The sequence below is a fragment of the Grammomys surdaster genome, unplaced genomic scaffold (assembly GCF_004785775.1).
Source record: "Grammomys surdaster isolate TR1022 unplaced genomic scaffold, NIH_TR_1.0 721, whole genome shotgun sequence".
Taxonomy (NCBI): Eukaryota; Metazoa; Chordata; class Mammalia; order Rodentia; family Muridae; genus Grammomys; species Grammomys surdaster.
In genome coordinates, this window is record NW_021605140.1 from 192,464 (window position 1) to 208,651 (window position 16,188).

The 16,188-nt window shown below is 45.4% G+C and overlaps 2 protein-coding genes across 3 annotated transcripts in view; both read right to left on the reverse strand.

Annotated features, from left to right (window-relative positions):
* Positions 1-211: 211 nt before the first annotated feature.
* LOC114633588 (acyl-coenzyme A thioesterase 3) overlaps positions 212-16,188 on the reverse strand; it is a 71,275-nt gene continuing 55,298 nt past the window's right edge. The window contains exons 2-4 of one of the 2 annotated variants that reach the window (XM_028782149.1): positions 5,402-5,809; positions 2,235-2,437; positions 212-931 (exon numbers count right to left, since the gene is read on the reverse strand). In XM_028782149.1, coding sequence (XP_028637982.1) covers positions 326-931; positions 2,235-2,437; positions 5,402-5,809 — 1,217 coding nt within the window. In that variant the 3' untranslated portion in view covers positions 212-325. Of the gene's footprint in view, positions 932-2,234; positions 2,438-5,401; positions 6,020-16,188 lie in introns of those variants that run through there. The other variant, XM_028782150.1, reaches the window with a different exon arrangement.
* LOC114633589 (acyl-coenzyme A thioesterase 4) lies at positions 12,490-16,182 on the reverse strand. The gene is made up of 3 exons (XM_028782151.1): positions 16,138-16,182; positions 14,579-14,781; positions 12,490-13,353 (listed from the first exon to the last, which is right to left on the reverse strand). The coding sequence occupies exons 2-3, from the start codon at positions 14,705-14,707 to the stop codon at positions 12,748-12,750; spliced, it is 735 nt and encodes a 244-aa protein (XP_028637984.1). The 5' UTR covers positions 14,708-14,781; positions 16,138-16,182; the 3' UTR covers positions 12,490-12,747.

The window sequence follows — 16,188 nt, forward strand, 5'->3', positions numbered from 1 at the left end:
CTAGAAACATGAGGGTAACATCTGCAGCCATCTGACCTCTCCTCCGGTTCTCTTCCTCCTCTCTCCCAGTGTTTTTCTCTCCTCCTAATTCCTAGCTCCGCCTCCCTCTTCCCTGTCCAATGACAGGGCTCTGCTGCAAATACATTAGGCGGGAAATTTCTGCCACACTGCAGTTAAAAAAAAAAAATGTTGGAGGAGAGGAAGTCTCTACATTGATGTAAAAGAGAAACACACACAGACAGACAGACACACACATACAGCAGAGGCTTTCCCAGGAGAGAGAGCAGCATCGGAGATCCTAAATAAAATACAACTTAAATAAAAATCACAGCTTTGCTGTGATTGTCCTCTTGTCCCCATCCAAATGTTTATGGAAAAAAGTCTGGATTTGCTGCCAAGCATCCACCTGGGCCATGGCATGAGCCCTGGACTCCCCTCCCCAGATGACAGGACCACCCACCAGGTTGTGCAGGGAAGCCTTACACAAGGGGAAGTAAGGGGGCTCGATATAGTGGCCTGTCTCTGGGTAGCAGATGATCTGGGGCTTCTCCTTCCCATGGGCCTGCAGGCGTTTGGAGGCCTCTCTGGCATAGAACTCGCTCTTCCAGTTGTGGTCATCCAGACCTACAAGGAACAGGAAGGTCGTGTCAGACCTTTCCACAGGAATCAGGCTCTTCTGGTCAGCTCCTTCCAGAGGATTGTTTAGAGCATCCACGATGTCTTTGAGGCCATCTTCAGTCCTCTTGACTCGTTTGGGGTTCATGCCCACGGGGAGCACGGTCTCATCTTTGTACTGTAAGGTTCCACCGACGTTGGATATAGAGCCATTGATGATGACAGCGGCTGTGATATTTTTCAGGAAGGAAGCCATGGCAAGGCCAAGTTCACCCCCTTTGGAAATGCCAAGCACCCCAACTCCTGAACCTTTTACCTGAGAAAGACACAGACAGAAAAGAAGAAGACTGAGCTCACAGTGAGACTGAGCTCACAGTGAGGGTTACCCACTTCTGGACATCGGGTGGCCCTGAGCCTGAGTCTGACTCTATACCATCCTGGCTTTGGAAACTGGGCATCTGCCAAGCTCAGAGTCTACCTGCCACTCACATGAGAAATCACAGTCAGGCCCTGAACATGATCATGTCATAAGAAGCATTCAGACAAGTTGAGAAACACTTTACTATTTAGCCCCCTTATTCATCAGCGGTCCCTGCACTCGACAGAAGTTCATGGAACTGGAGAAGTGTGAAGTCGAACCCAGGTGACATTCTTTGCGGAAGGTGACAAGGTACACAAAGACATACTGAGGAAGAGTCTATTCTTCAAAATAAATAAATAAATAAATGTTTTCTTCTTAAAAAGTAACAGTTTTTCTCCAAAGAACGTTTGAGGTAACTAAGTTGTAGACATCGTGTATCTAAAAGACACTATGCTTTATAAAATCATAATCAGCCATATAAAAGTGGAATCAGCAGAAGCCACCTGAGAAGATTCCAGATCACTATTCATTTCTTTCTGTATTTACTTTCTTCCTAGTATGTAAGTGGTAAAGGGCACTGAGATGTTTACACAGTCGTAACTGCTAGACTGATCTAGACAGTTAACAGCAGGTAATGTTTGTCTTCAGAATGAGGCTTTTCCCTTTTATCTGACTTGAGTGACTCTCTACCTGTTCTGTTATTTTCATGAACATTGAATCATGCAATCGTGTTTTCCCCAGCCTTCCTTCACTATCTCCCCACTGTGTCTATGCTCATGTGCAGACCTGGTCTTGTCTTCTGGCCATGCTATGTCTACATCTTCTAGTGTTTGCTGAATGGATGACTACAAGCTTATCAGTAAATGCCAGGTGTATTCTAACAGCTTCACAAGTATGAGTCCTTTAATGCTTGTAACAAAACTGGAGAGTGGACATGAAATCACAGACACAAGACTGTGTCAGAGCTGAGGAGATGAGTACCTATGACTTGTCCTGACTACCTCAGTTTGGGTGGGAAATGGACACTGTAGAAAGAAACCCTCTCCCCCCAGCAACCCGGGATGGTTGGTCACCCTATGAGTGATTCAAACTTCCAAGTACCAACCTTCTCATGTCTCCCGAGATGATCCCCATTAAATAATCTTTGGAAAAGACTAAATATGGTTATAAACCTTCAAGCTAACTAGAGTGCAGATCTAACTTTGGCTTGAGGCATTTAGGACCCCAAAAGCTAAACCAAAAAACTGTGATAGCCAACCTGAGGGTGACTGAGCAGGTAGGTCACAGCTTCCTCAAAATATTCTATGTGGATAATGTCCATGCTCTTGGGGAGGTCGTCGTAGTTGTAATAAGCCAAAGCCATGACGGCAAAACCCTTCCCGGCCAGCAGACTCGCCCGATACTCCAGAAGGCCACCTCCAAGTCCAAAAAGGTCTATGATTCCAGGAAAGGGTCCAGTGCCTTGAAAAGAGAGAAAGAAAAAAACCACCATCCCTTGAGGATTAAGTTTCCAAATGTCTTGGCGTCTTATTCTTTCATGAAAGGGGACAGGAAGAAAGACGTAGGACATCTGAACCTCTTCTGTTTTTAAAAATACACTTTGTTGGGTGATGTATTTGTGCAGATCTAGGACATTACCTTTCCTAAAAATACCAAATGGGGGGGGGGGGTCTGCCCTCTCTCAGTGACCTAGACAAAGTCCTATGAGTGACCTAGGTGTTCTGAGGTCAGCAGCACAGGGTTAAATGTACAGCAACCCTGAGTGGCCAGTGCCAGGATGGAGTGGCCAACGGGATGGAGTGGCCAACACTGGGATGGAGTGGCCAGCGCCGGGATGGAGTGGCACAGACACCATACATTCTTGAACCAATGGCTTAGACTAAGTCTCTTTCCTATTTTAGCAACACAGCACCTTTTTTGGAACCTTGCAACTCCGAAACAGATGGCCTGAGCACCCAGGTTTTGTGATATCAAATAAAAAACTGGCCATCTTGGAATCCTCTGGAAAATAGATTCTCCTGCAAAATCCACACTTTCTATGTCCATGGCTCATAATCTTCAGCTGACACCAACACCATCAGATGGAAGCTACATTTCTTCTACATTTGCCACAATTTCCTAGGATTTATTTATTTATTTTATGTATATGAGTAGACTGTAGCTGTCTTCAGACACACCAGAAGAGGGCACCAGATCCCATTACAGACGGTTGTGAGCCACCATGTGGTTGCGGGGTATTGAACTCAGGACCTCTGGAAGTGCAGTCAGTGCTTTTAACTGAGCCATCTCTCCAGTCCCTCCTAGGATATTTTTAATTGATGTAAAATGCATTTTTTTAAAATTTAGAAACGGTCTCATGTAGCCCAGGCTGGCCTCCATAACCTTGAACTTCTGTCTCTCCTGCTTCTACTTCCCCATTGCTGGGATTGAATGAAGGGTCTCCTGCATGCTAGAGAAGCACTTGACTAAGTTCTGTGTACTAAAGTGTTAACTCTCAAGACTCCAGATGGTTGTCTTTGTTTCTAACTGGGTGGTGTGCTCTGTGTCCTGGGTCACACATTGAAGAATACATTGTAATTTGCTTCTTTTTTGGGGGTGGGGGTTTGAGACAGGGTTTCTCTGTGTAGTTCTGGCTGTCCTGGAACTTGCTTTGTAGGCCAGGCTGGCCTCGAACTCTGAAATCTGTCTGTCTGCCTCCCAAGTGCTGAGATTAAAGGCGTGCACCACCACCGCCTGGCTTTCTTTTCTTCTTTTTTTTTTTTTTTAACTGATCCTTGAAATTGATGGTTTTCTTCTTTATATTACAGTGATGATAAATTCTGTAAAGTCTAGGAGCTAGGACTCCGTGTGCCAAGTATACGCCCAGGTTATTTATATTGTTTATAAATACCAACAATTGATCTCTCAGAACACTGAAGACATACTCACATTCCTGATTTTTTTTTTCTTTCACACATCAATATATCCTGTGCACCATTCCACCCTCGTCCATCAGTACATGGGGATTCACCTCATTTTCGGCGGTCCAGACTGTCTGGAAAGCTGGCTATAGATAAAATACTTCATTTTCTCCTGGGTTGTTTTCTTAGATACCACAGACACACTCAGAAATGTGAGCAAGAGAGTATCCTGGACCAGCTACATCAAAAGAGCATTCTGGCAGCATTTAAAAGTGAAGCTTTTGGAGTGCGATGGTGGCACATGCTTTTAATCCCAGCACTCGGGAAGCAGAGGTAGGCGGATCTCTGAGTTCAAGGCCAGCCTGATCTACATTGTAAGTTCCAGGACAGCCAGGACTCTACAGAGAAACCTTGTCTTAAAAAAATAACCACCAACCAAACAAGTGAAGCTGGACTGAGGGGCTTGCAGTGATTCACTGAATGCAATATGAAAGACAGAGGATGCTATGGAGGGGATCTGGGGGCATCAGGGGCTGTCCGGCAGCAAGGAGAATGAAGACTCCCTAATGGATTACAAACTAGTAAACAAGACAGTGGTTTGTGAATGCAGCAAGCATTACAGAGTCCTTAGGGAAGTCTGAACTTTAAAAATAATGTTCTGATCGGGAGGCAAATCAGGTCTTCAGACTAAAAACTGGAAGGAAACACTGTTGCCCATAAGGCCGGTAATAGTTTCCCACGGAAGAGGGACCTTTTATTATGGAAAACTCTGAGTTCTTGATTTTTTGCTTGTTGCTATTTAAATAGGTAAACAAGTAAACACATTGAAGTATTTTAAAGTTTTTAACCAAAGAACCATGGTCTCAGTTTTCAACATGGCTTCCCTATCCTAGAGCTATATTAAGCCACTCAAACTTGCAAAACTTCAAAAAGTTTTACCTATTCTGTAAGAACCACTTCTTCAGACTCTCAATAAACTGCCACTTCTGTTGGCATTTTAAAGGGACACGAAACAATCAGCCAAATTCCGTTAACAGCTCTCTATGACTCTCTGAACTTAGGTCCTTCTCAAGGCTCTTTTACCCTGGGAAAGAGTAACATCAACATCACCTAAGAAACAAAACTCACTGGTAATCCACACACACACTTCCAGATTCTGCGAGGCATTAAAGTCCTGCAAGTCAGAAAGTTCCCCAGCGCTTGCGCTGACCCACTTTGCCTGAAGGACTGTTCACGAGCAACAGATGCCAAACCCGAACCCAAGCACAACCACCAGTAGGCCTTTTTATCAGAGTGCAGATTTCTAGCTTGGGGGAGCTCTGATGCTCTACTTTCCTAAGCAATCTCCGATGCTGCTCAAGCGGTGACCTTCAGTTCAGGACACGAGTCACCCAACCATGAACCCAAGTCCTTAAGGCTTTTCCAGGGAGCCCCGTGAAAAGTGTGGGAGACAGGGAAAAAGGGGCCCAGGCACTGCACCCCTGAAACATCCCGGGCTGCAAGCACAGGACGGAGGGCTGCTCACCTGGTGGCAGGAAGAGCGTGGCGCGCACACGGCCCTCGCGCACGGGCACGCGCCGCACCCCGGGGGCCATGAAGTGACGCTCGTGCACCGCCCGCGCCAGCTGCCGTCCGCCGTCGGGCTCGTGTCCGTCCAGCACCTCCAGCTCCACCACGAAGGGCGTCTGCACGTCACGCTTGATCAGGCGAGAGAAAGGCCTTTCGGGCTCCATGGCCCAGAGCAGCCCCATGGGCTCGAGCCCCGCGAAGCTGCCGCCCAGCGCGGGCGCGCGCGCCAGGTCCAGCTCTCCAGCGGCGTCGGCGCGGTAGCGCGCGTGGGCTCGGAAGAGCGCGCCCTTCTCGTCGCGCAGGGCGGCGCGCAGCGTGACGGGCTGCTCGGGGGCCAGGCCGTGCACGGTGATGTGCACCGGCTGGTCGCAAAGGCAACCACTCACAGGCTCCAGGATCACCGTAGGTGCTGCCCGGTTCTGGGTGGTAAATGCGTGCATTGCTTCAGATTGTGGCTCTGGCTTGTGGCTTTTAGGCCTCTCTGGACCTGCTATTACAGCTTTAAACCGTTCCGGGTTCTCTTGGAGGAAGGCCGCAGTGCGGGAGATGCATAATGATTAATCTTGTTTTTTTTTTTTTTTTTAAATGATGGACTGGGTATTAGGTCTATCTTGTACCTTACTGATACAAATTGATAAAGTTATGCTCTAATTGTATTTTGAGAGAAAAGTTTTATCTTAACCGGAAGGGTGACCTGTAGGAGGAGCGATGGTGGGAGGAGTAAGGAGAAGAAGAGGAGTAAGGAGAGGAGGAGGAGCTAGGAGAAGGGGAGGAGGGGAACATGGAGGCGGACGTTCGCCTGTCTCCGCCAGTCAAAGATAGTTGGTATAGCTAGGTTGGGTATTGGGTTACACTTCTGATTGTACGGGCATCTTGTTATTGAGCATTACCAAATTTATAAAGCCTTTAATTAACATTTTAAAATAAAAATTAAAAAAAGATTTATTTATTATGTATGCAGCAGTCTCCTGCATGTATGCCTGAAGGCCAGAAGAGGGCACCAGATCTCATTAAAGATGGTTATGAGCCACCACGTAGTTGCGGGGAATTGAACTCAACCAGTGTTCTTAACCTCTGAGCTACCTCTCCAGCCTCCGATTAGTCTTGTTTTACAACTTGGTGCATGTTGAAATCGTGTATAAAAGAAAGATTGGGAGAGATGTCGTTACAAAAATCCGGATTGTGCCAAAGTATATCAGGGAACTGTAATTCCAGTGCTCCATGCCAAACAAGGCCGTATTCCCTGACTCTCTTTCCAAGCCTTTCTCTAGTCTTTGTGGTACCCGGAGCCACTTCTATTGAAGTCAGACCTGGCATGCTGCTCCTTAATTATGTTCTACATAGTGGTGATGGTAGTGGTGGTTGTTTTGAGATAAGGTTTTTTTGTTTTTGTTTTTGTTTTTGTTTTTAATCTGGCTCAAGTTGATCTTGAACTATCTAGCTAAGGATTACCTAGAACTCCCGTCTCCACCTTCCAAACGTTGGGATCACCAGCCTGGACCACCACTCTGCACTCTTCCAGTTCCTTCAAGATATGTAATTAATTGTCCTTAGCTGAAAAGTTTTCCTGGGATAGGCTAACTTATTAAAACTGTGCTAATAGCAAGTGGGGAATTGGTGTTTTCCAACTCAGCTGAGAGAAAGTTCAAGTTACTTGAAAGGGTTTCACAATGGTCTTGTTACAAAAGCAGGGGCGACTGCTCTGTAGAAGCAGAGGCCGAGTGTGTTGGAGTTAAAACCATGAAGTTGGGAATAGAGGAAGAAAAGGGCTTGCAGCTGGGCGTGAGACAGCTAAGCTGGGCCAGGGTTGGCAGGTAGACCGGCTTCCCCTGAAGCTTCTTCCCCAAGGAGTACAAACATGGCATCGATGCTCGTTAATAGATTCTTGCTTCTAACGGAGCTCATTGTAGCTGACTAAATTTTAAGGGTGGCTTCTAAAAAACAAAAACAAAAATAAAAACCCATGACCTAATCCTATTCCAGACTGCGTCTGCTATGAGCTAAATATGAGGTAACCAAGAAAGACCATAGCTATATCTTGATAGCCGTGATAACCCGTTAACTCTCCATAGACAGTAAAGGAAAAAGGCCCATGGTCAAGCTATGGACTGATCACATGATGTAGACCCAAAGAGACCATAAGTTAAATGCCTAGCTGACCCCACAAAGGTCTAAGAGTAGCCAGACCTTGCAAGGTTGGAGCAGAGCGATACTGGTCAGGACTGGTTACCAGCAAGCAGACAAGATCAGGAGCTAATAACGCAGAAGTCAGAGATGGACGGAGAAGGGCTTCAACCACCCCTAACCAGGCAAGCAGTATGTGAAGAGCTTTTGAACTCCCTGATTGGACCAGGCGAATGTGCGTAGACTATGTGCCTTCCGACGCCTCTCAACTTCCCATACTCAGATAATCTACCTGAGACACTGTCTGTGACCTATAAGAAGTCCCTAGAGAAGCCCAAAGAATTTGATTTTCTTCTCTTGAGGGCCTCCCTGGAACTCTGCTCTCTGCTGTATTTCTTTCAACTTTCAGCCTGTAGTAATAAAATTATTCTTCAAACTTTGTCAGTGACTCCTGAGTTAAGGACCCATCAGAGGAGTCTTCCTCACACTCGAGGAAGCTCCCTCCTCCTCTCTTTTCTGTAAACAAACAGTCCTAGTAAGGCTTGGTGCAGACCTCAAGCCTTAAAGGGCCAGAAAGAGCTGGCAAGCAACTGTAGGTTGATTTAGCCTGGAGAAGGAACCTCTTTATTTCACCCTCCCTGAATCTACCTGTAGTTTAGCGCTACCTGAACAAGGAACAGAGTGGAGACGGAAGAAAAGCAATTTGAAGCTCAATGAATAATGATTTTAAAAAGTTAGAGCCAGGCATGGTGGCACAGCCTTTAATCCCAGCACTTGGGAGGCAGAGGCAGGCGGATCTCTGAGTTCGAAGCCAGCCTGATCTACAGAGTGAGTTCCAGGACAGCCAGGGCTACACAGAGAAACTGTCTCAGAAAACAAAACAAACAAAACAAAACAAAACAAAAAGTATACAATTAGGCTTCAGGTCTGAGAGTTTCCTGTAGAAGGTTACTGCAGCCAGAAGTGGGAAACTTGGGATTCACCAAACTTAACTGGTTAATTCAGCCCTCAATACAGAAGCCAAACTATATAGAAGAAAGACAGCTTCTACTGCCTTTGCCTGGGGCCTTCCAGCTGGGAAGACATATGGCTTCTGTCACCTGGGAGAGAAGCAACTGAAGAAGTGACTCAGGTCTTGCCATTCATACTTTTGCTGGGGAGTCCTGGTTCTGGGAGCTGCACAGGTATTCCTGGTACTGCTAAACCATCGACTTCACAGAAGGTTGACAGAGGAATGGCCTTACACAAAGTCCACCATTGTCTAAGCACCCAGTGAGATGACCAGACTAAATACCCAGAGACATACTGTCTCCAGAATTAACCCAGAACATGAATTTCTGTGCCCCGCTACTAGGGTTAGGACTTCACAAATAGACAAAAGAGTTTTTTCTGATATAGAACATCATTTCTCTGGCTATTCATGATCAGGGCACTCCCAGAAGGATTTCTCTCTGAGAGGTCCTAGGAATCATCCATGACTAAGAGACCCAGGGTTATGAATTCAGTGTGGAAAGGCTGTATTGCTGAAAGTGGGGTCTGGGTCAGAACTCATCTGGTCATCAAGAGAGTGAGTCTCCCTCAAGGGCATTCCCCCTGTGGCCTCTCCTTTTCTATCAGGCCCTACCTCCTAAGGTTATATGATCACCCAGTAGTGCCACAAACTGGAAACTAAGTCTAGCACATGTCAAACATAACACAAAGGTTGCCTTGGCTACGGATAATTAATTGAAATGGAAATCACAGTTTTCTTTCTTTCTTTTCTTTTCTTTCTTTCTTTCTTCTTCCTTCTTTCTTCTTCTTCTCCTCCTCCTCCTCCTCCTTCTTCTTTTTCTTCCCCTTCCCCTCCTCCTCTTCCTCCTCCTCCTTTTCCTTCTTCTTCTTCTTGAAAGATTTATTTAGTTTAAGTATGTGAGTACACTGTCACTGTCTTCAGACACACCAGAAGAGGCATCAGATTCCGTTACAGATGGTTGTGAGCCACCTTATGGTTGCTGGAAATTGAACTCAGGCCTTTGGAAGAGCAGTCAGTGCTCTTAACCGCTGAATCATCTCTCCAGCCCGGAAGGCACAGTTTTCAAAATGACCACTGCCCCTGTGTGCAAAGTCTTGTCATCCTGGTAATAAATTGGTGTTCACTCCTCTTGACTCCTCAAAACACTAATCTTTAACTTACCTACTTGGGGGCCCGCCAGGACCTTTCCCTTGGTTGCAGCTGATACTCAGGCTGAGAGAGTGAATGTTTCATGGACCATTGATTACTTTTATAATTTTATTGGATGACCAATAAGCATTACCACAGAAATGGGGCCTGGAACTGTCTTGGAACCTTAGGAGACACTGACTTGTAAAAACACATTATTTGATGACTTTACTCTCCACTACTGATGGCATCCCTTCTCTTTGATATCTCTTCCTCTAACCATCTAGAGGAGGAATATTTAAGTATTTGGAAAATAATAAGTATTTATTTGTGTCTTTTGTGTTTGTTTTTATTTTTGAAGCAGGGTCTCACCATGTAGTCCTCAATGCCCTAGAACATATAGACCATCCTGTCCTCAAACTCACAGACTGTTTTTTTATATTTACTAAAATGAGATCATCTGCAGAGTTTTTCTCCAACTTCTCATAATTAAGGTCAAGGAGAATGCTTGGCCTCATTGGAAGTATCTGGTTTTACTCACTGTCAGGCTGGAAACCACGGTAGGCAGATGTTTTACACACATTTTGAAATATGCATGTGTCATCCTGATACAGAAGAATGGCAACAAGAAAGCCAGAGCCTTGAGCATCGAGGGCAGGACCCTTGAAGATGGCGAAGCCATGTGGACTCCTGTGGCTTTCCTCTAATTCAGCACAGGAAGGAGATTCATCTATGCCATTAAGACAAACATTTTTGGTGTCTGTTACAATAGTAAGAATCAGAGTAAAAGAAAAAAAAACTCAAAGGAGGTCATGATAAAGAGACAGACAGACACAAACAGACAGATGGGCAGACAGACAGACAGAGATCAGTTAGTGGAGACTGTAATGTAGGAAAGCTGTTCAGAACACAGCAGGGAGAATGAAAGCAGATTTCAGAATGGACTATCAAAACCTTTGTGGTTCTTTATTAGAAAAAGAAAATTTGTTGAGAAAACCTGGTTCTAATGGTGTGGTGTGGTGTGTGTGATGTTATCCCTGCACTCTGCAGGCAGAGGTAAAATGGATCTTATAATTGGATGCCAGTCGTATATATAGCAAGCCCAGGCCAGCCAGGGCTACACTGTCCCAAGAGTAATTGTAACAGGAGAATGAAGAAGGGGAAGAAAAGGAGGAAAAAGAGAAAGTAGAAAGCCATTGAGAAAGACTATCTGGTTCCTGCCAATCTCATTCTGAGTCCTGGTCTACCATGAAGTGAGAAGTCTTTCTGAGACAGGGTTTCTCTGTGTAGCTCTGGTTGGCCTGGATCTTCCTCTGTAAACCAGGCTAATCTCAAACTCAGAGATCTTCCTGCCTCTATATCCTGAGTAAGGAGACTAAAGAAAGGCTCATGTCACTGTGCCATTGGAATCGAGAAGTATTCCTCACAAGTGGCTGCTCCTATGAGTGCCAGGCCTCCTGGCCATGATGGATTGCTAAAGCCATGAGTCTGAATAAATCCTTCCTTTCAAATTGTTCTATGAGGTGTTTTGTCACCCTGAGGAAAAAGCAAATAACAGACATGTACTACCAACAAATATTACCCTGCCCAGCCACTAAACAGAGGGCTGCTGAGATGGTACCACTGATTAAGTTGCTTGGCACCAAGCCTGACTACCTTCTACAGTGGTCAAAGGACAGCTTATCCTGCAAGTTGTCCTCTGACCTATACACGCACACACACACACACACACTGAAATTTATGGGTTGATTAAAGAGAACCTAATCCAATTGTATTTCTTGCAAAATGAGACAGATGAGTGTGTATGTAATCTTTTGAAGGCTGTGGACCAATGTTTAGGTTAAAACAAACTCCATAGGAATTGTTAGTTCTGAAAGTTTCTTTTCCTTTCTTACTTTTTTTAAAAAAAGACTTATTTATTTATTTTATGTACGTGAGTACACTGTATCTGTCTTCAGACACACCGGAAGAGGGCACCAGATCTCATTATAGATGGTTGTGAGCCACCATGTAGTTGCTGGGAATTGAACTCAGGACCTCGGGAAGAGCAGTCAGTGCTCTTAACCACTGAGCCATCTCTCCAGCCCTCTTTTCCTTTCCTTATTGCCTTTTTAGTCTCAACTTTAGGGAGTCACTCTTAATGTTCACCTTTTAGCTTGAAAGGGACGGAATAATAAGACTCCAAGTGACCTTGAATAGCAAAACAGTTTTTTGTTTGTTTGTTTCTTTGCTGTTTTAATCAACACAGGTAAGAAGCATTTTCAGAAATGTTATTTGGAAAAATTAAAGGCTCGATCAACTCCATTGAGATGGCAAAATTATCATTTCTTTCTTGTTGTCTTGTTCTGTGTGTGTGTGTTTATGTACGTGTGTGCACGCATGTGTGTGTACACAAGTGTGTGTGCACGTGTGGATGGGTACATGCATGTGGAAGGTACACACATGTATATCCAGATGAATGTGCACACACATCAGGTTCCCTCCTTTCAGATGACTCCAGCCTGTGTCAAGCTGACATGAATCGAGGCGGCCCCAGCCACTGTCTTTAAAGTTGAGCCATAAGTCAAAGTGTTAACTAAGTAGGTTAGTGGTTGAATAGTGGTTCCAGCCTTTAATCCTGGCACTCAGGAGGAAAAAGCAGGACAATCTCTGTGAGTTCAAGGCCAGCTTCTTTTACATGGCAAGTTCCAGGCCAGCCAGAGCTGAGGTCCTGTCCCCAAAAGGAAAGAAATAAACAAAACAACAAATGCAACAAAAAACAGCTGCAACTACCACTGAAATGCTGAGCTTAGAAGAAATCATACATTTTAATAAGGGGTTGTTTTTAAACTTTACTTATCATATCACATATAGCCGAACCTGTAACAAGCACATATTGTTCGTAGAATAGCCATATTGATTCATAATTTATTCAGTATAGTGACCTATAAGCCATCAGTGCCCCAAACATGAATTTCATGTCATCCAGCAGAAATCTGATTCACATAGTTACTGAACATTAGACCTTGAATCTACCACGTCTGTTGCAGGCAAGCCCACTACAATCTACAGGAGGCTCTGCTGTGCGTACTGTCCAGGTGTTTGCCAAAGAAGGATAGAATTTGCTTCCATGCATCGATCTGGGCTTTTGAGTGAGCCCTGACCTCCCCTCCCCAAATCACAGCTTCGTTCACTATTTTGTGCAGGGAAGCTGGGCACATGGGGAAGTAAGGCGGCTCGATGTAATGCCCAGTCCCAGGGTAAGAGATTACCTGGGGCCTTTCCTTTCCGTGAGCCTGTAACCGTGCTGAGGCTATCTGAGTGTATAACTCACTCCTCCAGCAGTGATCATCCTGACCAGCAACAAAGAGGATGGGCCCCTTGGCCTTCTCTATTGGGATCATGCTGGGGTTCTGACACCCCCCCACTGTATCGTTCCGTATATCCACAATGTCCAGTATGCCGGAGAAAGCCACCTTCATTCTCCTCAGGTCGTGGCCCAATGGTGGAATCATGGTTTCCTTGTAGTGTATGTGTCTGTTTCCACTGAATGCAGAGCCATTGATGGAAACCGTGGCTGACACATTCTTCAAGAAGGAAGCCATGATCAGACAGACATCAGCTCCTAGGGAAAGACCCAGAAGCCCAATGTCTGGGCCTTTTACCTAAAAAAAAAAAAAAAAAGATGAGGTAAGAGTCAGAGATGGAACATGCCTATAATCTAGCACTGGGAAAGTGGAGGCGGGGGATCAGTAGTTCAGTCAGTCAGCTACATAGAGAGTTCAAGGCCAGGCTAAGCAATTCTTAAAAACCAGAGGGGAGGGGGAGAGAGAGAGAGAGAGAGAGAGAGAGAGAGCGCTAAGGGAATGAGAGAGAGAGCTAAGGGAATGGCTCAGTGAGCAAAGGTGCTTGGTGCAAAATCTGATGACCTGAGTTCAATTCCTCACAAGGTGGAAGAGGAGAACTGACTCTTGCAAGTGGTCCTCGTCTCCACCGGTGTGCTGTGGAACATGTACAGCCAAAAAAAAAAAAAAGGTTAGTAAAAAAGAAGTTACCCAGCACCAAGAGAAGCAACTGGAAGGGCTGGAGCGATGACTCAGTTGTTAAGAGCACTGGCTGCTCTTCCAAAGGATCCTGGTTTGATTTCCAGTACCCAGGTGATGGGTAACAACTGTTCATAACTCCCAGGGGGATCTGCTGCCCTCTCCTGGCCTCTGTGGTCAATACATGCATCTGGTGCACAGTCACAAATGCGGGCAAAATACCCATACACATAAAATAAAAGGAAATAAATCTTTCATGGCAAACAAGCCTACACAGTCCCACTTAGGAGTTGGTTATAACTGCTGAGCCCTGGGAGCCTGTCAGGGTGAGACCCTCCCTTCCGTGAGCCCGGCCTACGGCTTTATTTGGCTGTGTGTTGAACCATGTGGATTAAGCAGTGGTCCAGGATGTGAATTACTCATCCAACCCCGTCCGAGCAATACTAGAAAATGATTAACTTCACAGAGACAGAGTTCAATGTCCAACGTAGCCGTTCTTAGCCTTTGGAAAGGATGGGCAAGTTGTGGCTAAATTTGAGAGGAAAATTAAGGGTTATGAAGCCAGGGTGGTAGGATATCTAGTCTGTATGGCAAGAGGGATTTTACTATTATATGAAGTGAAATTTCATTTTAGCAAATTTTTTATGAAGCTATGCAACAAAGAAAAAGGAAGTATTAGATTCTCAAAGCCAAGAAAACCTCCCTAAGAAACTTTCTCTACAAAGACCAAGCAGCCTCGGCACGGCAGCCTCGGCACAGCAGCCTCAGTTCAGCTGGAGCCAGAGACATCTGTGGTCTGTAGAGATATTGCCAGGGACACTGATTAAATAAAGCCCACGAGGAGAACCTTCGGGTGTTGAAGCATGTAGCGCACTGCTTCTTCAAAGTAGTCCACTTCTATGACGTTGAGCTCTTTAGGGAGATCTTCAAAGCCATAAAAAGCCAGAGCCAATGTGGCAAAGCCATGGCCAGCCATAAGGCTGGCTCGGTATTCCAGCAGGCCCCCTCCAACACCATAGACGTCGATGATCCCTGGAAAGGGTCCTTGTCCTACAGAGGGGAACACGGCAAGGCAAATGCATCATGCAATCCAAAGAATTGGCTTCTCTTTCAGACACCTTTCTAAATTGTCTAGTTGGTTTCTATGAATCCAGTACGGCAGACTCCTGTGTCACTACTGAACGGACATACAGGAGCTTTGGAGTGAGAAAAATCTAAGCAGTCTCTTGGGTTTTAATCCTCCTCTGGAATCCAAAATGTGGCCCACAAGTCACAGGAGGACAGTTATGTATTTGGCCCAACACAAAATCATAAACTTACATGAAACATCGAAGGTGTTTTTTTGGTGTGTGATTTTTTTTTTGTTTGTAAGTCAATTGCATGGTTCTAGGGGATGAATGCTATAAATGATACCGTTTAAGATTGGAAATGTATCAATGATTCTGTAAAAAGCTATTTGCATACTTCTACAGATGGGCTGCTGTTACAGGGGACAGTGGTAAACCTTGGGGTGAGGAGTACATTTTGGCAGGAGGACTTGCAAGCCTTAGACTGTCCCCTCCTCCTGCTCTGCTGACAGCTGAAGACAACAGGAAGTGGGGGGACAGGAGGGGAGAGCAGAGAGTGCCACAGTGGTTGAGAGCTTCCCTGTTCTTGCAGAGAACCCAGGACCCAAGACTGGGGCTCACAAGTACTGGCAACTCCAGCTCAAGGTTAACCCCAAATCCTCTCTTCTGACCCCCATGAGCACCAGCACACACAAACCATACACACGAGAAAACAAAATAAAGTTAAATTTATTTTTATTTTATATTCATTGGAGTTTTGATTGCATGTTTATCCGTGTGAGAGTGTCAGATCTCCCAGTTACAGACAGCTGTGAGCCTTGAAGATGCGAGGTGCTGGGAATTGAACCCAGGCTCCTCCAGCAGAACAGCTAGTGAATGCTCTTAACCACTAAGCCATCTCACAAGCCCCACAAGGTTAAAATTAAAAACTTAAAACAACAAGAACAAAAAGCAATTGATGCTAAGCTGGATGTACTATGGCATTAACTCTTAAGGTCGTGTGTGTGTGTGTGTGTGTGTGTGTGTGTGTGCTGACTAGGGGCGCGGGTGGAGTGGGGAGAAGACAAAAACAATGTGGCAGTCTGTTTCCTCTGTCTATCATTTTTCCTAACCATTCTGCCTGGGAGATCTGTAGGGTACTGTACTGCAACAAAGTTCACCTGTATTTTTCATCAACTGGATAATAACACTTATCTCTTTGGGATAAACAGAGATTAAATGAGATAATGCCAGCAAAGGGCACTTGCTATTGTATGAAAATCCCCCAACCTGTTTGAGTGGCCACTGAAACGACCAATAGCAACTTCCTAGGAAGCCCATCTCCAGCAACCCGATTTACCTGCGGGCAGGAAGAGCGTGGCGCGCACACGGCCCTCGCGCACGGGCACGC